The 21,129-nt window shown below is 47.2% G+C and overlaps 1 protein-coding gene across 1 annotated transcript; it reads right to left on the bottom strand.

The window, feature by feature from the left end:
- Window positions 1-1,338: 1,338 nt before the first annotated feature.
- On the bottom strand, window positions 1,339-1,857 carry LOC147959626 (uncharacterized). Its single transcript, XM_087532784.1, has one exon. The coding sequence runs from the start codon at window positions 1,855-1,857 to the stop codon at window positions 1,339-1,341; it is 519 nt and encodes a 172-aa protein (XP_087388910.1).
- Between the last annotated feature and the right edge of the window lie 19,272 nt (window positions 1,858-21,129).

The following is a 21,129-nucleotide window of genomic DNA, read 5'->3' as shown; positions in this document are numbered from 1 at the left end:
TAATACTGCTCGGAGGTGATCCTTGTGTTCTTCTTCACCTTTGGAGTAAATGAGGATGTCATCGATGAAGACTACCACGAATTTGTCGAGGAAATCCATAAATACTTTGTTCATCATATGCATGAAGAAAGCAGGGGCATTGGTGAGACCAAAGGACATCACGGTATATTCGTAAAGACCGTACCGAGTAGTGAATGTGGTCTTAGGAATATCTTCCTTTTTAATCTTGAGCTGATGATATTCGGTCCGTAAATCGATTTTAGAGAATACCTTGGCCCCACTTAGCTGATCAAACATATCGTTAATCCTTGGCAGCGGGTCTTTATTTTTGATGGTGACCTCATTCAGCTGGCGGTAATCTATGCACATACGGAGACTACCATCCTTTTTACCCACGAAAACTGCAGTTGATCCCCACTGTGAGGAGCTGGGACGAATATAACCTTTTTCGAGTAATTCGTCAAGCTGTTTATTTAGCTCCACTAATTCTGATGAGGGCATCCGGTAATACTTCTTGTATAATGGTGCGGTTCCGGGCACAAGATCTATGGCAAACTCCAGTTCCCGATCTGGTGGCATGCCTGGCAGTTCTTCTAGAAACACATCAGGGTACTCACTGACCACATGAATAAATTCCAATTCAACCACAGCAGTGCACACTAATTCTGGCTTGGGTATATTCTTGCGAGCATAGAATTTGGTGAGCTGCCCATCCAGACTGGTCAGATTGACTTCTCGGGTTGCGTAGTTTATGCAAACTTGATATTTGGTCAACCAATTCATGCCCAATATAATATCCAACCTTTCAGACTCAAGGATTATCAGAGATATTGGAAAGCAGACCCCATTGATATTGATCTCCAGATCACGGCCGACCAGATTGCTCTTGATTATGGATCCCGAGGTTTGTACCAGCATATTTTTGCCCAAAATGGTGCAAGGAAAATTGTTTTGGGCGGCAAAACTCCGAGAAATAAAATAATGGGAAGCCCCAGAGTCAACTAAAATTATGGCAGGTATGTCATTAACAAAAAACATACCAATGACGACTTCTGGCTTTTCTTGGGCTTCATCGGCGGAGATAAGATGCACGTGCCCGGTCAAGTTTTGCTGGTTTGGCCGCGACTCCATAAAATTGACTTGCGGCCGGCTTAGGGCATTCGTCTTGTTGTTCTTGGGGCACTGCTTGGCATAATTTCCATGCTGCCCGCAAATGAAACAAGAATTATTGCGCTGACGCTCCTCATGCATTGGATTGGTCACAATATTCTTGACTTGAGTGGTGGTCTTGTTAACATTCTGCTGCCAATTTGGCCTGTATTCCACCTGAGTCTGCTGCTAGGTACGAGCCTTTTGCACAGGTGGCCCATCCTTCTTTGGCTCAAACTTGCGCTTGTTGTCGTTAGCAGGCCTATTATCGGAAATAAGCTTGTGCTCCCGTTCAGCAATGAAGGCCTTGTCCACCAGAGTTTGGAAATCCGTGAAATCAAACATACTGAGAGCACACTGAAGTTGCGGATTTAAACCTCCAAGAAATCTGTCAATCTTCCTTTCTTCGGTGGCCATGTCATACAGAGAGTAACGGGCCAAATGATTGAATTTTTGCAGATATTCAGCCACAGACTGATTTCCTTGGACAAGCACGAGAAATTCACGCTGCTTGGCCTTCATAACTCCAGTAGGGATATGATATTTTTGGAACTTATCCTTAAATTTCTCCCAGGTGATTTCCTCATCAATCGGCCACATGGCCTTTGTATTTTCCGACCATATGGCAGCTGCGCCTTCAAGGTAATGAATTACAAATGGAACTTTATCATTTCCTTCAGTACGGGCAATCTCAAGCTTTTTCTCCATTCTGCGTAACCAATCGTCTGCATCCATTGGGTCAACAATCTGATTGAAACTCAATGGATTGGTCCTCTGAAAGTCTGACAGCTTTGAGTGATGACCATTCAGATTTCCATTCTATCCAACCATAGCTTGAACACCTCTCAATTTCAATCAGGTCATTGTTTATTTTTTCTTCAAACATACGCAAAATTTGCTCGGTGGAGGGAGGATCAGGCGGCGGAGGTGGTGGCTGAACGTACGGCTCGGGAGAATGTCCTGCCTGTCGTGCGGAACGACGAACAGGAGTTCCCTCACGAATGTTGCTACTGCTGCCTCCCCGCCTCATCCTATTGTGAATTTTTCGCAAGACAACACAATCGAGATGAGAAACACCCAAAAATAAATTGGGGAAAAGCCAGCGACAAATCCCGGAAAAAAGCAGAAGAGCGAAAAATGCGACGAATAAAGTCCCAACATAATTATACATATACTCATACATGAAAAGTAAACAACATGACTGGTTCACTACTCTCATACACACAATGAAACATCATGACTCGACTACATCCATACATCATCCAGACAACTGCGAATACTCAAAGATACTACTGCTCTGCTGGTGCTACGGCGTCCTCCACTGAAGTGGTCTCGGATCCCGAACTGACGTGGTTAACGGAAACCTCCGGGTTAAAGGTAACACGACGGCGCTGCCTCGAGGGCTCTCCCTCAGGGGCAGGGGTAGGATGAAGCATCGGGGCTACAGGAGTAGCGAGAAGTGAGACCCACTCGGCAGGAGTACTAAGAGGGTTCGCGGCCGAGACGCCCGTGCTACTCGGGGGAGTAACCGGCGAAATAGGGGAGCTAGAACTAACTGGGACATAAGGGGTAAATCCCAGTGAAGACGGAGTAGTGGAAGATCTAGAAGTGTCCAAAGTAGTGGCTAAAGCAGTACGGGTACGAGTCAGCTCTCGAGCCAGCTCGTGGATCATGAGATAGCTAGCAGTGATATAATGAGCAAGGTGGCTAGCAACACTATCAGACTCCGGATCAATGAGAGGGAAACGGACACGACCTTTGTCGTGCAGAGATGGGTAGTAGTAGAAACCTGGGTGGTTCTGCATTCGGACCTCGTTGTAGCGAAGTTCGACAAGGACCTCAAATGCAACAAACTCGACAGCCTGAGAAGTGGTGGAGGCATAACCGCTCCGAGAAGTGTGAGTGTAAGAGCTGGAATCGGAACTAGTGCGCAGAGTGACCACTGCGTGATACTCCTATACTGAATCAGCTAGATGCTCCCGGTACACATGTGTGACGCCCCGAGACCGATGCGCCAGGTGTCTCCCAGTTATTCGCCGTCGTTTCCATGTTATTCACTTGCGCGTTGCATCTTGTCATGTCATCATGTGCATTGCATCATCATGTTTTTGAAACTTGCATTCGTCCGGGTTCCCCCTGTTCCGTCTGTTGTCCGTTCTAAGCCCATACACACTTGCACGCGCCCGCGACACGTCCGAAATAGTATTTTATAAGTGGCCGAAAAATGTTCTCTGAATGGGTTGAAAGTTGGCATGCAGTGTTGTTTTGTTGCCAGTAGGCCGCCTGCCAAGTTTCATCGCATTCGGAGTCCGTTTGATGCCCCAACGAATAACTATAGCGGCAGTATAGCCGGTCTAACGTCGGACGTTTTTGGTCTCCAGAAACAGTCGCCGGGCCTCTCTCTCTTCTCTTCCCTCAGCCTGAGGCCTTCTGCACAGTCCACTACCTACCGCCAGGTCCAACCCTAACCTCTCTCGTCAGCCCGCGGCCCTCCTCGTGCGCGCGTCCGAAAGCTGTCCCGGACCCGACCCGGGCAGTCGTCACCGTTGGGTCCGTTTCATCCCCTTACATGTATAAAACATCTCTGTTTTTCCTTTTGGTCTCCCTAGCCTATTTTTTTCCGACCATCTGATTTCGATCGGAGGGACTCGGTAGCCCCTAACCTAATCTCCTACCTATATTTGAGCCTAACCCTAATCCTAGGGTGTCCCATCCGTCCATTCCGCCCACCGCCGCGAGCCCACCTGGTCTCCCCCGTTCCTCGGGATCTTGCCCGATCCACCCAATCGATCCTGCCTTCTCCTCATTTTCCCCATCCCACCAACCAGCGCAGCCGTGCCCGATTCCCTCGGTCTCCACTCGCTGCCATCCACAAAGCCTTCCAGCCACCGGGAGCTTCCTCGCTATCCTCGTCGACCCAATGAGACGAGCACCTCCCGCAAGCCTGCAGGCTGACCCCGTCGCTGCTCCTCCTTTGCTCTTTTCCTTCCCGTCGTTTCCTCTCTCGTTTCTCTCATCTCTCTCTCTCTCGTTCTGGACAGGAAGGCAAGCATGGCTGCCCCTCCATGGAGATGAACTGCGCCACCCGAATCACCTGTGACCTCGGTTCGCCCTGCTTCGTCCTCGCCGCCCGTTGGTGCTCCGGCCGCCGCCAGGGCCTCCAGCTCTGCCCGCACGCCTGCCTCATGAACTGCCGCTCCGCCAAGGTCCTCGTCTGCGTCCTCCCGTCGAGCGCCGAGACGAACGACAGCAGCTCCAGTCTCGCCTCGGCCCTCCTCGACCTCCTGCGCACCGGATCCGTCCCTCTCGTCCTTCCACTCGTCCCCGGGAGACACCCACGCCAGGTCCACCACCGCCTGCATCCTCTGCTTCCAGGACGAGGCACCCGCTCGATCCGCTGGCACATGTTGACCGCGACAACGCGAGGGCTAGCAGCCTCCAAGCCCAGCAACCGGCCTACCTCTCCACCATCTGGGCCGAGGCCCATGGTGAGAGACCCCCCCAGCCCCTCCTATGCACTGATGGGCCAACCAGATCCGGCCCGTATCGTGTTTTTTATATAGAACGTTTTCCTATTTTCCCAGGGAACGACAGTTTTGTTGAATAGCCCCTAGAGTCCATGCATTTTATAAATCACCAACCATGCATCTTTTATAAAAACTTTATATATGAAAGATGCTTAGAATTTTGTGTAGATTCATATTTTGCAACTTTCATCTATATTTAAAATGTTTAAAATGATGTTTGCATATATTTTCCCATATTGCCATGTAAAATGATTTAATTCATAACTATTCAACCGTAGCTCTAAATTTAATAAACTTTATATGTAAATGGGGTAGAAAAAATGCCTAGTTTATATTGGTGCACTCATATTGCATGTTTAACAACTATAAAATATGGTTTAGGGCAGAACAGTACCAAATCGATAATTATGCTCATGAGGATTTTTCCGGAATTGTTGTTTGTTGTTCCGTCCTCATTTAAACTTTCCTAGATAGGTAGTTTCCTTTTGCTTCACCCCTTGCCATGTTAATCAACATTTAATATTGTTGGGTACATAAACGAGATCGAACTAAATAAACGAATGTGGTGCTTCGTCAATATGCAACTCGTTGCATATTGAGCTCCACTTAATTATAGGATTGCTTGTGCACTTTGCCATGCCATGCCTCATTAAACCAGACATGCATCATAGTTGGTTGTACATCATGCCATGTTTATGTGATGGTTGTTTACTATGTTGTTTGCTTCTTTTCGGGTTACTTCTCACGTTAGCTTTGGTTTGGTTCCGGAGTTGTGAGGATCCATTCATCTACGTCCGTTTGTCTTCTTCATGGACTCGTTCTTCTTCCTTGCGGGATCTCAGGCAAGATGACCATACCCTCGAAATCACTTCTATCTTTGCTTGTTAGTTGCTCGCTCTATTGCTATGCCTATGCTGCGATACCACCACTTGCTATATCATGCCTCCCACATTACCACGTCAAGCCTCTAACCCACCTTGTCCTAGCAAACTGTTGTTGGCTATGTTACCGCTTTGCTCAGCCCCTCTTATAGCGTTGTTAGTTGCAGGTGAAGATTGGAGTTTGTTCCTTTTTGGAACATGGATATTTGTTGGGATATCACAATATCTCTTATTTAATTAATGCATCTATATACTTGGTAAAGGGTGGAAGGCTCGGCCTTATGCCTGGTGTTTTGTTCCACTCTTGCCGCCCTAGTTTCCGTCATACTGGTGTTATGTTCATTGTTTTTGCGTTCCTTACACGGTTGGGTTATAATGGGAACCCCTTGATAGTTTGCCTTGAATAAAACTCCTCCAGTAAGGCCCAACATTGGTTTTACCATTTGCCACCTAGCCTTTTCTTTCCCTTGGGTTCTGCAGACTCAAGGGTCATCTTTATTTAACCCCCTCAGGCCAGTGCTTCTCTAAGTGTTGGTCCGAACCGAGTAGACTGCGGGGCCACCTCGGGGCAACTTGAGGGTTGGTTTTACTCGTAGGATGTCTCATCTGAGTGTGCCCTGAGAACGAGATATGTGCAGCTCCTATCAGGATTTGTCGGCACATTCGGGCGGCTTTGCTGGTTTAGTTTTACCATTGTCGAGATGTCTTGTAACCGGGATTCCGAGTCTGATCAGATTGTCTTGGGAGAAGGAATATCCTTTGTTGACCTTGAGAGCTTGTGATGGGCTAAGTTGGGACACCCCTGTGGGGATTTGAACTTTCGAAAGCCGTGCCCGCGGTTATGGGTAGATGGGAATTTGTTAATGTCCGGTTGTAGAGAACCTGAAACTTATCTTAATTAAAAATACATCAACCGCGTGGGTAGCCGTGATGGTCTCTTCTAGCCGGGGTCCGGAAAGTGAACACGGTGTTGGAGTTATGCTTGACGTAGGTTGTTCTAGGATCACTTCTTGATCATAGATTCTCGACCGTGCTTTGCTTTCTCTCCTCGCTCTCTTTTGCCTATGTTAGCCACCATATATGCTAGTGCTTGCTGCAGCTCCACCTCATACCTTTTCCCTACCCATAAGCTTAAATAGTCCTGATCGCGAGGGTGTGAGATTGTTGAGTCCTCGTGACTCACAGATTACTTCAAAACCAGTTTACAGGTTCCGATGATACCGTGCAGGTGACGCACCTGAGCTCAAGGAGGAGCTCGATGAAGATCGTGTCCGTTATGTTGGTCCGTTTCCAATTGATCATTAGTGGAGCCTAGTTGGGACGATCGGGGATCTGTAGCATTAGGGGTGGTCTTCTTTTATTTTGGTTCCGTAGTCGGGCCTTGATTGTATCTGGTTGTTGTAATTATATATTCATGTATTGTGTGAAGTGGCGATTGTAAGCCAACTCTGTACCTCTTTCTTATTCAGTACGTGGGATGTGTAAAGATTACCCCTCTTGCGACATTGCCTACAATGCGGTTATGCCTCTAAGTCGTGCTCCGACACGTGGGAGATATAGCCGCATCGTGGGTGTTACAAGTTGGTAATCAGAGCCTTCCCCGACTTAGGAGCCCCCTGCTTGATCGAATCGTTGGCGTTGTTGAGTCTAGAAAATGTTTTGAGTCTTTTAGGATTATATATATCGGGGAGTAGGACTGTTTTTACTCCTCAGTCCCTTCGTCGCTCTGGTGAGGCATCTTGACGTAGAGTTTTGACTCTTCTCTTCTCAGATTTCACTAAAAAAATTTAGGATCACGCGGGTATCTTGGAATCGTTTCGATGGTTTTGTGACAAGAACACTGTTCTTGGTGACTCCTGACATTTAGGGGTTGTGGCAGTGTCCCGGGGAGTTGAGCTCCGAGGTGTTGTCGTCACAATTTTATCGTTGCAGTTCTGGAATACCTGAGTTCGCCAACATCGAAAATCTCTTTTATGTAGTTGTTGGTGAGATAACCTCGACGCCACCCAGTACTGGGGAGGGAGCTCGGGAGTATTTCCATAACTCGTATAACGGATGCTTTTTGAAGGTTGAGGTAAATGATTTCCGAAGTTTTCTTGGTTATGTGTTGAACGATGGATACAGCTGGATGTAGGATTTGTTAGTTTTGGTTGAGATATTATGCTTCCCCTGTATCCCCAACACCTGATTGCATAACCAGAAAGTTTCGGGAGTTTATAAGTGGGAATTCAAGTAGCTCTTAGGATATCTTTCCGACAGATGTATGATATGAGATTGGGGTTCGACGTCTAGTGGTCCGCCTATCCACGGTTGGTTTTACAGTGGTCTCGTTGTGTCTTAAAGAGTCCTTGGCTATGCTGACTCAGGGACGCTTCGTATGTCATGTGCACTGCCTTGTACATGATGGTGCTATACGATCGATCCCGTGTAGGCCCCACCATGAAAACTTCGGATGAAATCTCTATCATATGTTTGTTCCGGCTTATTCCGCAAGCCAATCCTTTGTTTTTGTTTTTAGTCGTGGTATTCGAGTTGCTTCGATGTCAAATGTTGATTCCATGCCTTTTCCTAAACAGTGTTCTCATACTCCTATGTGAATACCAATCCTTCTTGATCATCGAGATTGTCATGTCAATTCTTTTTCAATTGGCGTGTTTCTCTTCAAGCGGATCCGACCATTTCAACACCAGCAAGATCAATTATCAGTTCTTTGCAACGGTGTTTGTTTCATCCATCTCCAAGTTGCCTTTGTTTTCCCACCCTCCCACCCTTTTTCTTCAAGGACTCAGATTTCGTAATCAACTATCATGTTATTGATGTGAAGTCTCTCCATTCATTTCCGTCAATATTCTTATCCGGCGAGTCAAAGAAAGATACTAACGGAGCCTCTCGTTCATCATTCTCCATTCTTTTCTTCTCCGGTGGATTCAATTAAAGCTTTGTTGATCATATTCCTTTAATTGTTTCAAATGTTTTCTCACGCCAGTGCACCTCTAAGTCATTCACCTCTCGCTATTCATTTGTTCTGGAGTGCTGAAGATATCTCAGAAGATTCAAGTTTTTCCATTCCCAATTCGTTCAAGTTCTTTTGAGGATGTTATCTCATTCAAACCATTTAAATCAACTGGTGCATTATCTCTTCCTAAGCAATCATTTCAACGGTGTTTTCTTTTGAGTGGGCCCTAACCCACATGTCTTTTTCCAGGATTTTACATGACTCTTCTTATTTTCCCAGAGTTATTCTCAATTCTTTTTCGAAGTTTGACGTAAGAATGATTCATCATCAATCAGATGGTTTCGCCAAGATCTTTCAAATTCTTTTCATCGTTCGCTCAACCTTTCCAAATTTCATTCCGGAGTGCCTCAAAAATTCTCAGTGGTGGTTCTCGTCATCATTCTCAACATTTGAAGACTGAAGAAGAGTTTCTTTTAAATCTTGCTCCATTCTCTGCCATCCTCTCATAATTGTTTTTGATTGTGAGATTTCTTTTCACCCATCCGGAGCAATTCAGGAGTCTTTTCAGTTTGATTCTCCGAAGGCCATCATTTCGGGTTTATTCATTCTCAGATTTGAACTATTGTTCTCCAAATCTTACCTGTGCATCATTCAAATATTCTCTAATCAGCTCGTGATCTCTTTGTTCTCGTGGATCTAAATTCCCTCAAGTATCTTCATTCGTTCTCTAATTCTTACCGGTGATTTATCCCTTTACTTCGTTCATTTCCAATTCTTACGGTGGATCGTTCAAGATCTCTTTTCCTTCGCTATCATATCAATTCATTCGTTCTTTCAAATCCTACCGGTGGTTCGTTGAAGACCTTCCCAAGTTGGCGCTATATCTATCTTCATCCTTGCTACAAGTATAAATAGTATGCCAAATTAGCTGTTTGTCATCAATTTAATTGATGAAGGATACGCATAATGTAATTCTTATTCTTGTTTCATCGACTGAATTCAATTCTTTATTCCGGAGGTTCATCAAAATTCTTGATTTTAGTTGTTTCATCTTTTCTTTTCCGGAGTTCCAAGTTTTTCTACATTATATTGTCGCGAAGCCCCATCTAAATCATCGCAAGGCTTCACCTTGTGTTTTCAATTTCTCCTTCCTTTCGTTTGATCATCCTTTTGTTACCGAGATTCTTCATGGAGGCTCTACATGATGGTTCATAAAGGATTTAATTCCTTCTACAAGTTTTCATCGAGATTCTTTTCTAAGGAGCTCAAGCATTCTTCATTTTGGAATCCGGAATGCAATTCTTTCTACTGTATCATTGGAGGTGGTATTATGTCATTCTTGATAATTTGAGTTCATGTTTCATGATTCACATGTTGTTAAGAATGAGGTATTTTAAATCCATCAATCTCTTCATTGGAGTTATATTGGGTTATATTTCACCTAAAACCTTTCCCTAAGGAATGTTGCTATTGGGGTGCTTATCAATAATCCAAGTTTTCCTCCTATTCTCGCGATGAAAGATGTTTTCATCTCTCCATCGCTCTCAAGCAAGAAATTGTTTTCGTTTGTGGCAGGTTTTCACCTCAAGTTTTTTTTTGAGATGTTTTCCATAAGACCACAACAACCTTATTCTTTTGTTGTTTAATTTTTAACAACTCCATTCAATCCTTCTTTCTAAGGACGCTTTCAAATTCATTCGACGTGGAAGATGTTGTTTTCTTCTTTGTTACTTTCAGTCCGTTCTATCTTTTGTTCCGGAGGCATTGTGATGCTGCTCTCTTCAACCCATCATCTTGTTTGTCAAGATCTTGTTCAATTCCTTCCATTTACAGTCAAAGTGTAGTCCACATTATATCAGTCTTATTCCTTCTCTATCTTGTTTTAACCGGAGTGTTATGTCTATCATTTCTCTTCTAACCGGAGTCTCATCCAAATTCTTTCATATTGCAAAGCTCATATTCTTTACCTTCCATTTCCAACCGAAGTGTTACCGTAATTGATCTTTATCATTCCTTGTACTTCTCGTTCTACCGGAGTGCTTGCATGTACTTCTTGTCCTTTGTGACACTCTTCTTATGTCTTTCAACCTACAAGGTTCTAGTAATGTTACTTGTTCCTTTTATCTAACGGAGTGTTTGCAACTTTGTTCATCTTCGTGGTTTTCTTTCTTTAAATTTGTTCAACCTCGCATGGTTCTTTGGTTTCACACGTTTGTCATAGAAGCAATTAGTTTTACCTCTTCTCTTCATCTCCCGCTTCTCTCCGGTGCCATCCTAGATCTCGGGATGAGATCCTCTCGTAGTGGTGGAGTGTTGTGATGCCCCGAGACCGATGCGCCAGGTGTCTCCCAGTTATTCGCCGTCGTTGCCATGTCATTCGCTTGCGTGTTGCATCTTGTCATGTCATCATGTGCATTGCATCATCAAGTTTTCAAAACTTGCATTCATCCGGGTTCCCCCAGTTCCGTCTGTTGTCCGTTCTGAGCCCATACACACTTGCACGCGCCCGCGGCACGCCCGAAATAGTAATCTATAAGTGGCCGAAAAATGTACTCTGAATGGGTTGAAAGTTGTCATGCGGTGTTGTCTTGTTGCCAGTAGGCCGCCTGCCAAGTTTCATCGCATTCGGAGTCCGTTTGATGCCTCAACGAATAACTATAGCGGCAGTATTGCCGGTCTAACGTCGGACGTTTTCGGTCTCCGGAAATAGTCGCCGGGCCTCTCTCTCTCTTCTCTTCTCTTAGCCTGAGGCCTTCTGCACAGTCCACTACCTACCGCCAGGTCCAACCTAAACTCTCTCGTCAGCTCGCGGCCCTCCTCGCGCGCGCGTCCGAAGGCTGTCCCGGACCCGACCCGGGCAGTCGTCACCGTTGGGTCCGGATCATCCCCTAACATCTATAAAACATCTCCATTTTTCCTTTTGGTCTCCCTAGCCTATTTTTTTCCGACCATCTGATTTCGATCGGAGGGACTCGGTAGCCCCTAACCTAATCTCCTACCTATATTTGAGCCTAACCCTAATCCTAGGGTGTCCCATTCATCCATTCCGCCCACCGCCGCCAGCCCACCTGGTCTCCCCCTTTCCATGGGATCTTGCCCGATCCACCCAATCGATCCTGCCTTCTCCTCATTTTCCCCATCCCACCAACCAGCGCAGCCGCGCCCGATTCCCTCGGTCTCCACTCGCTGCCATCCACAAAGCCTTCCAGCCACCGGGAGCTTCCTCGCTATCCTCGTCGACCCAAGGAGACGAGCACCTCCCGCAAGCCTGCAGGCCGACCCCATCGCTGCTCCTCCTCTGCTCTTTTCCTTCCCGTCATTTCCTCTCCCGTTTCTCTCATCTCTCTCTCTCTCGTTCTGGACAGGAAGGCAAGCATGGCTGCCCCTCCATGGAGATGAACTGCGCCACCCGAATCACCTGTGACCTCGGTTCGCCCTGCTTCGTCCTCGCCGCCCGTTGGTGCTCCGGCCGCCGCCGCCAGGGCCTCCAGCTCCGCCCGCGCGCCTGCCTCATGAACTGCCACTCCGCCAAGGTCCTCGTCTGCGTCCTCCCATCGAGCGACGAGACGAACGACAGCAGCTCCAGTCTCGCCTCGGCCCTCCTCGACCTCCTGCGCACCGGATCCGTCCCTCTCGTCCTTCCACTCGTCGCCGGGAGACGCCCGCGCCAGGTCCACCACCGCCTGCATCCTCTGCTTCCAGGACGAGGCGCCCGCTCGATCCGCTGGCACATGTTGACCGCGACAACGCGAGGGCTAGCAGCCTCCAAGCCCAGCAACCGGCCTACCTCTCCACCAGCTGGGCCGAGGCCCATGGTGAGAGACCCCCCCAGCCCCTCCTATGCACTGATGGGCCAACCAGATCCGGCCCGTATCGTGTTTTTTATATAGAACGTTTTCCTATTTTCCCAGGGAACATCAGTTTTGTAGAATAGCCCCTAGAGTCCATGCATTTTATAAATCACCAACCATGCATCTTTTGTAAAAACTTTATATATGAAAGATGCTTAGAATTTTGTGTAGATACATATTGTGCAACTTTCATCTATATTTAAAATGTTTAAAATGATGTTTGCATATATTTTCCCATATTGCCATGTAAAATGATTTAATAAACTTTATATGTAAATGGGGTAGAAAAAATGCCTAGTTTATCTTGGTGCACTCATATTGCATGTTTAACAACTATAAAATATGGTTTAGGGCAGAACGGTACCAAATCGATAATTATGCTCATGAGGATTTTTCCGGAATTGTTGTTTGTTGTTCCGTCCTCATTTAAACTTTCCTAGATAGGTAGTTTCCTTTTGCTTCACCCCTTGCCATGTTAATCAACATTTAATATTGTTGGGTACATAAACGAGATCGAACTAAATAAACGAATGTGGTGCTTCATCAATATGCAACTCGTTGCATACTGAGCTCCACTTAATTATAGGATTGCTTGTGCACTTTGCCATGCCATGCCTCATTAAACCGGACATGCATCATACTTGGTTGTACATCATGCCATGTTTATGTGATGGTTGTTTACTATGTTGTTTGCTTCTTTTCGGGTTACTTCTCACGTTAGCTTCGGTTTCGTTCCGGAGTTGTGAGGATCCGTTCATCTACGTCCGTTTGTCTTCTTCATGGACTCATTCTTCTTCCTTGCGGGATCTCAGGCAAGATGACCATACCCTCGAAATCACTTCTATCTTTGCTTGCTAGTTGCTCGCTCTATTGCTATGCCTATGCTGCGATACCACCACTTGCTATATCATGCCTCCCACATTGCCATGTCAAGCCTCTAACCCACCTTGTCCTAGCAAACTGTTGTTTGGCTATGTTACCGCTTTGCTCAGCCCCTCTTATAGCGTTGTTAGTTGCAAGTGAAGATTGGAGTTCGTTCCTTTTTGGAACATGGATATTTGTTGGGATATCACAATATCTCTTATTTAATTAATGCATCTATATACTTGGTAAAGGGTGGAAGGCTCGGCCTTATGCCTGGTGTTTTGTTCCACTCTTGCTGCCCTAGTTTCCGTCATACCGGTGATTATGTTCCTTGATTTTGCGTTCCTTACACGGTTGGGTTATAATGGGAACCCCTTGACAGTTCGCATTGAATAAAACTCCTCCAGCAAGGCCCAACATTGGTTTACCATTTGCCACCTAGCCTTTTCTTTCCCTTGGGTTCTGCAGACTCAAGGGTCATCTTTATTTAACCCCCCGGGCCAGTGCTTCTCTAAGTGTTGGTCTGAACCGAGTAGACTGCGGGGCCACCTCAGGGCAACTTGAGGATTGGTTTTACTCGTAGGATGTCTCATCTGAGTGTTCCCTAAGAACGAGATATGTGCAGCTCCTATCGGGATTTGTAGGCACATTTGGGCGGCTTTGCTGGTTTAGTTTTACCATTGTCGAGATGTCTTGTGACCGGGATTCTGAGTCTGATCTGATTGTCTTGGGAGAAGGAATATCCTTCGTTGACCATGAGAGCTTGTGATGGGCTAAGTTGGGACACCCCTGCAGGGATTTGAACTTTCGAAAGCCGTACCCGTGGTTATGGGCAGATGGGAATTTGTTAAGGTCCGGTTGTAGAGAACCTGAAACTAATCCTAATTAAAAATACATCAACCGCGTGGGTAGCCGTGATGGTCTCTTCTCGGCGGGGTCCGGGAAGTGAACACGGTGTTGGAGTTATGCTTGACGTAGGTTGTTCTAGGACCACTTCTTGATCGTAGATTCTCGACCGTGCTTTGCTTTCTCTCCTCGCTCTCTTTTGCGTATGTTAGCCACCATATATGCTAGTGCTTGCTGCAGCTCCACCTCATACCTTTTCCCTACCCATAATCTTAAATAGTCTTGATCGCGAGGGTGTGAGATTTCTGAGTCCCCGTGACTCACAGATTACTTCAAAACTAGTTTGCAGGTGTCGATGATACCGTGCAGGTGACGCACCTGAGCTCAAGGAGGAGCTCGATGAAGATCGTGTTCGTTTTGTTGGTCCGTTTCCAATTGATCATTAGTGGAGCCCAGTTGGGACGATCGGGGATCTGTAGCATTGGGGGTCTTCTTCTTTTATTTTGGTTCTGTAGTCGGACCTTGATTGTATCTGGTTGTTGTAATGCTATATTCATGTATTGTGTGAAGTGGCGATTGTAAGCCAACTCTGTACCTCTTTCTTACACAGTACATGGGATGTGTAAAGATTACCCCTCTTGCGACATTTCCTACAATGCGGTTATGCCTCCAAGTCGTGCTCCGACACGTGGGAGATATAGCCGCATCATGGGTGTTACAACACGATAGACTGGGTCGTCTCCGAGAGGGTATAGCCGACGCCACACGTTGCGAAGGAGGTGCCGTGGCGTGTACAGCATCAGCTGCAACTGGCACAGATACGGCACCGGAGCCATCTACACCCACAACCATTAGCAGGTTAGCACAAATATATAAACCGAATGCATGCAGCTCAATAATTAGCTCAAATTACTAATGGTACTCAACTAAAACTCCTATCTAGCGCGTCGTAGTCTAGCGTGGCCTATAGTCAGCGCGGCTCTGATACCAAGCATTGTGGCACCCCGGCTCGGAGCGACTGGTTTACCATGCATTGCCAGCCCAGAGACCATGTCTTCTAGCAACACACAACATCTTGGTACAGAATAACAACCGCTTTATTGATGCTAGCGGAACAGAGTTACATTACAACAGTTGTCGAGGCCAAGCGGCACACTCGGTGCGGCCGAACAATATGTACATTATTTAGTGAACATAAAGGGGCCTCGATCCGAACAACTACGTGGCAGCGGAATAACGTCGTGCCAGAAGCTCCATATCACAGGGACACCGATGTGGACATGATCTAGACTCGAACAGCGCTCCTCTCCAACGATACTTTCCTGAAATCTGGCATGACACGCCAGGTCAGTACATTGGATGTACTTGCAAGCTCACAACAGGCATAATCATAATGACAAACAATATCATGTTATTTAACCAATTATTAAAAATGCAACACTATATGTCAACATGCTGTGATCATGCTCGAACATCCCTCGGGACAGCTTACCAGCGGTGATCATCTCTAGATCACAAACACACCACCAAAGTGGTCAGATTACAAACACACCACCAAAGTGGTCTTTCTCAAGAACAACTTGTGATCCTTACGGCGATCACAACCACGACCATCATTTGGTCCCAAATGCCTCGATGGCCTTTCTGTCATCCATCAATAATGCAAAGTTCATAGCTTAGTGTGTAATTTTTATTAAACGTTGACTAATGGTGGGACTTACTACGAGGTGTCCATAACTGTGGACTCGGCTATCGATAGATTACACACTCTACAGAGGTAGCACACCGTACCCACACCACGGAACACATGGCCTCGCACTCCCATTCGGGTGGACCAATGACATTCCATCAAAACCCCTCCATTGCCACAACACTCTGCCGGCCACTCCGACCCAAATCCCCAACGGGCTGATCCTGGGTGGCCCCGTGTCTACCAAAGACACCCCGACCACCGTCGTGGTCAAAATACTCCCACTTGGTGAGACTCCAACTCCGGGAATCGGTACCATAATCTCATCAACGAGCACACAAGATTATGTCTGCTTACCGGGCCAGGGCAAGCACGACATAACCTTCCTTAGATGGAGGCACCGACCAGAGGCCGTGTCAATGGACCGAATCAAGGCCTTCCCACAAAGGCAAATGTGGTTGCACTGGAAAGAAACTCGATTCAGCGGCACCATGACCCAGTCAACGGTATATTCAAGTTGAGTTATATTCAGGTTTAACCTTGAACTAAAAATGACCGGTGTCATAGCATGCCATGAAATGGAAAACAACACATGCATCATATAGTGATAAAAATGACCGATGTCATCCTTATACACACCAAGCATAACGTCAACAACTCAAATTACTCTACTTGCTCAAATAACAACTTAACAAAAATATTTTGCAACAAGTTTTATTGATTTCTTACGCAAGAAAGTAACTCTAATAAATTTCTCTTCTGCTTGTCAAAAAGATTTCACTATCAACAACTCATACTTTCTTTATCACTAAGTTGGGTCCAAACATTTTGTAAGTCAAGTAATATGATTAAACAAGTATCTAACAGGACATTTTCTAACAAATTTTTATCAATCTAAGAGGGCAAAAACATAGCTTTAAATAATTGCTAACATGCGTAACAAAACTATTTCTAACATCACCTCAAATAAATCTTATCTTGCTTTATCCACTAAACTAGTTTCACCCATTCTGTAGATCAAGCATAACAACTAACCAATGTTTAACAGAATATAAATAACTCCATAATCATTTAAATGCATGGATTAATCATTTCATTCATGTAAGAAAATCACAAATATTGAAGTGACACCATGAAAATGTTGCTGTGGCTTGCCTTAGTGCAGATGAGGTTCACAAGCCTCCTGGTGATCCTCAAGACAAGCTTCACCTTCTGAAAATAGTTTTAAACACAAAAAGAAAATATCAAGAACACTTCTGAAAATCACCAGAAATTCTAGACAGCTCAGAAAAATCTCATCTTTGGTGAGCTGCTATATTTCTTATCAAAGAACACAATGCAAAAAGAATCAATTCATTCGGACTTATGGTTGAAAAGTTATAACTGTTTGAAGTGTTCTGCAAATTCAAATGAATTTGAATAAAAGAAATAGACTGGGGGTGACGTCGAAGGCATAAAGCCTAGGGGCGCCACCACTCGTACCGCTTCGCACGCGTACTGAGTGGCTGACTAGCGGGCCCCGCTAGTCATGTGGGGGAAGAGGGAGAAGGAAACAGAGGGGGCCGCGGCTTCGCCGGAGCTCTCGCCGGTGACGACGGCTCCTTGGCCCAAACGAGAGGGAGGGATGGCAAAAGGGGGTTGAGGCGCACCTGCCCATACCCGTTGCGTAGCTGGGGGCGGTCGGACGGCGTCAGAATCAACCTCGCAAGCGGAGGCAGAACATGGAGGTCGCCGGAGTTGAGGAAGACAGCGAGCAGAGGCCACTCCAGGGGCTCCAAGCGGGCGAGACGGCCTCACCGAAGAGAGGCGGAGGCCCTAGAGGGGTCGTCTAGGCCTGGGAGGGGCTGGAGCTACTGCGGCGACTAGAGGGGATCGGCGGCGAGCTCAAGCTTGCGGACGGCGGCCCGAGGCCTGCCCGGCCGGGCTCCAGCTTCCTACTCGATCGTGGGGTGTGTGTGAGTGCTGGATGGTGCTCGAGGAGGCTGGGGAGGGCTCCATTTATAGGCGAGCGGCGAGGGTGCTCCAGGGTCCGCCAGTGGACACCTGTCCATGGCGCCCGGCGACGAGCGGTGTTAGTGAGAGGGGGAGAAGGCGACGGAGGTCACGCGGCCACTGTCGGCGGGCGGAGACGAGCACAGGATCAAGAGCATGGCGACAAGCATAGTGCGCTCTGCACTGTTGGGCTGGCCGGACCTTGCCCGTGCTCGCTACGGCGAGCTCCGGTGTCGGTGAGCGCCAGGGAGGAGTTAAGAACGTTGAGACGATGATGGTGGCGAGAGTTGGCATGGTTGGGCAGGCGGGGAAGCGAGCACGCGAGCAACAGAGGCTCGGGCGCATCGCAGAGCGCGTCGGCTGCATGCGAGCACGCCTAGACGAACGCGGTCACTGCGTGAACTATGACATCAGGTCGATCTAAGCAAAAACTAAATGTCTGGCATGTTGTTCATGGTAGTTTTGAGTGTTACCATGATTTGGTTTAGATCCAGGTGCAGTAGAGAAGTTTTCACACACCAAGTAAGTTTCTGGTCAATAACTTGGTGATGTTACTGTGGTCAAATGGCTTGGAGTTTGAAGCTGTGCTTTGGAGGCTCGTGATAAATTACTAAGGTAAAGATGCACAAGAAAGTTCTGGTCAAATGGAGCAAGTAAAATTATAGTTGCTGTAGAAACTACCATTTCTGTCCAGAATAGAAAAGATTTTATGTAGCAAAAATATTCCAAAAAGTGATGAAATATTTTTGCTCGGGAAGGTGCACTAGGGTTCACAGAATATTTGTGAATTATCTCAGATTTTTCTGAGCCATAAAAATTGGGGTTGCTTTGAAGCAAACATATCTAGCTTAGGGTTTTTGGAAAGAAAATGAATCCAAAGATTATTTTTGGGTGGGTCAGAACTGAAATGATGATTTAGGAGGGAAGTGAAGCACTTGGGTGAAAGCCAAGGATGCCCAAGTGTTTAAGTCCAGATGAAAAGATTCAGAAACTCCAAGTTTTAAAAACTTTCAAATGAAAAAATCAAGCAAATAAGAAAGGGCAAAACCCAGGCTGTCATAGGGAGACAACGGGATGTCTCATGTTCATCGGGAGGCAACAGAACGCATGGGAGCCAACCGGCTGGGTCGGAACGGAATGCGTGGTTGTGTTCATCGGGAGGGCTTGGACGGAACAGGCGATGGAAACGAGGCCTGGCATACCGCAAAACGGAGGAAACGAACCTCCTACGTTCAGAACGGGGTCCTGTTGATCGGGAGGGGTGTGGCGTATCGCAAAACGAAGGAAACGGACCTCCTACGGTCGAAACGGGGGTCCTGTTGATCGGGAGGGGTGTGGCGTACTGCAAAACGGATGAAACGGACCTCCTACGGTCGAAACAGGGGTCCTGTTGATCGGGAGGGGTGTGGCGTACCGCAAAACGGACGAAACGGACCTCATACGGTCGAAATGGGGGTCCTATTCATCAGGACGGGTGTGGCGTACCGCAAAACGGGACTCCGCGAGATACCGTTCATCTCCACCGTCGACCTCCTCCAGCCTCCACGGGCTACCATCGACCTCCTCCAGCCTCCACGGGCTCCTGTTCATCCAGCCTCGACCGCGCGCTACTCCACCGGCTATTGTTCAATCACCCCTCCACGGGCACCCCTCCATCGTCTACTGTTCATCCAGCCCTCCACACCACAGGGTCCTGTTCAACCACCCCTCCATGGGCACCCCTCCACAGTCTACTGTTCATCCAGCCCTCCGCACCACGGGGTCATGTTCATCCAGAGGCAACGCCACCGCTCACTGTTCATCCAACCCCCCGGCAACGCTCACTGTTCATCCAATCGATCGGCTTCAGTTAGCAGCAGTAGCGAAGGAATCGCTCGATTGGGTTCAGTTAACAGCCATCGATCGATTGCTCGGGTTCAGTAATGCGTAGCCTGTAGCGCAATCGCTCGGGTTCAGTTGGAGCCCAACGCCTCGCTCGGGTTCAGTTAGAGCCAACGCCTCGCACACACGCACGTACATGTATGAGAGAAACGCGCATCGCTCGGCCCCCGACCTCCCACCGTAACCGGGAACTCCCCGAAATTTTCCTCCCCTCGCTTCTACCACGGTTTTTTCCGTCATGGACGGCCCAAAGAATGTCATGCAGCTGCGTGTCCGGCCCGCCCAGGGCGAAAAGCCCATTTTCTGTCATGATTTTTTGTCATAGAAGTAGGAGCCCACCACATCTATGATGATACCAGGTTTTGTCACAATTATCGTCAGAGAAGTGTCATATGTATGACAGAAAAAAATTGTTCGGCCCAAAATGTCACGGATGTGTCTTTTTTTGTAGTGTAAGTTCTTCCCACTAGGTGAGGTCTTGATCTTGATCTTCTCCAAGAGGAGGGCTTGATAATCCCAAGGATTCTTCCCAAGAGGGGTCTAGATCTCCAAGAGGAGGGGATACAAGGAGCAAAGCTCACAAATGTCTCACATATACTTTGCTAACCCTAAACATGGTTCTAGGTACGACTTATATAGCCTTGGGGTCGAAGGAGATGAAGAGGAGGGTGAAATTCAATCTCAGTCGGCCATCCAGGGAGGCCCGTGCGCACGGGGTAAGTTGGGCCCATGCGCACGAGGGTCCCATGGGCACGGTACACGCCCGTGCGCATGGGGTGCTCCAGCGCCACCTTCCTGGGCAGTCCGTGGGCACGGGGTCTCGGGGGCCCGTGCGCACGGGGTCACCTGGGACTTCCAGTGTTGCTGCTGTTGCGCTCCATCTTGGTTCGCGTGGCCTTGGGGTGGTCCTCCTTCTCCTTGGGGATGCTCCCGAGCCTCATGGTGGTGTTCCTGTTCATACCTAATGAGACATATCATATTTTGGAGAGGTAGCAACCAAGTCCCATTCGTATCCGTATGCAAGTCAAGTAGGAAGGAGTTCACCTCGGTTTCCAAAACACGTGCTCTCACTCTCGTGACAGGTCCACGTGGGGGTTGATGTGTTGGTGTAGAGTCCATGGGGATGGTGGAAGTATGCTCCGCATCACAATGTTATTGCTGATGCATTGTCAGGTCGTTATACTATGCTTTCACAACATGACTTTAAACATTTGGTTTGGAGACCATCAAAGATCAATATGTGCGTGATGCTGAATTTAAAGATGTATTGCAGAATTGTAAGGAAGGGAGAACTTGGAACAACTTCGTTGTTAACGATGGATTTGTGTTTTGTGCTAACAAGCTGTTAACGATGGATTTGTGTTTTGTGCTAACAAGCTATGCATTCCAGCTAGCTCCGTTCGTCTTTTGTTTTTGCAGCAGGCGCATGGAGGAGGATTAATGGGCACTTTGGCGTGAAGAAGACAGAGGATATACTTTCTACACATTTCTT

The sequence above is a fragment of the Triticum urartu genome, chromosome 7A (genome assembly GCF_056163025.1).
Source record: "Triticum urartu cultivar PI428250 chromosome 7A, HENAU_Tu73, whole genome shotgun sequence".
Classification (NCBI taxonomy): Eukaryota; Viridiplantae; Streptophyta; class Magnoliopsida; order Poales; family Poaceae; genus Triticum; species Triticum urartu.
The sequence above is the reverse complement of the archived record's forward strand: the minus strand, read 5'-3'. Positions and strand labels throughout refer to the sequence as shown.

Coding starts and splice junctions, on each gene's coding strand:
- LOC147959626 (XM_087532784.1), bottom strand. CDS start 1,857: ATGGAGAAAAAGCTTGAGATTGCCCGTACTGAAGGAAATGATAAAGTT.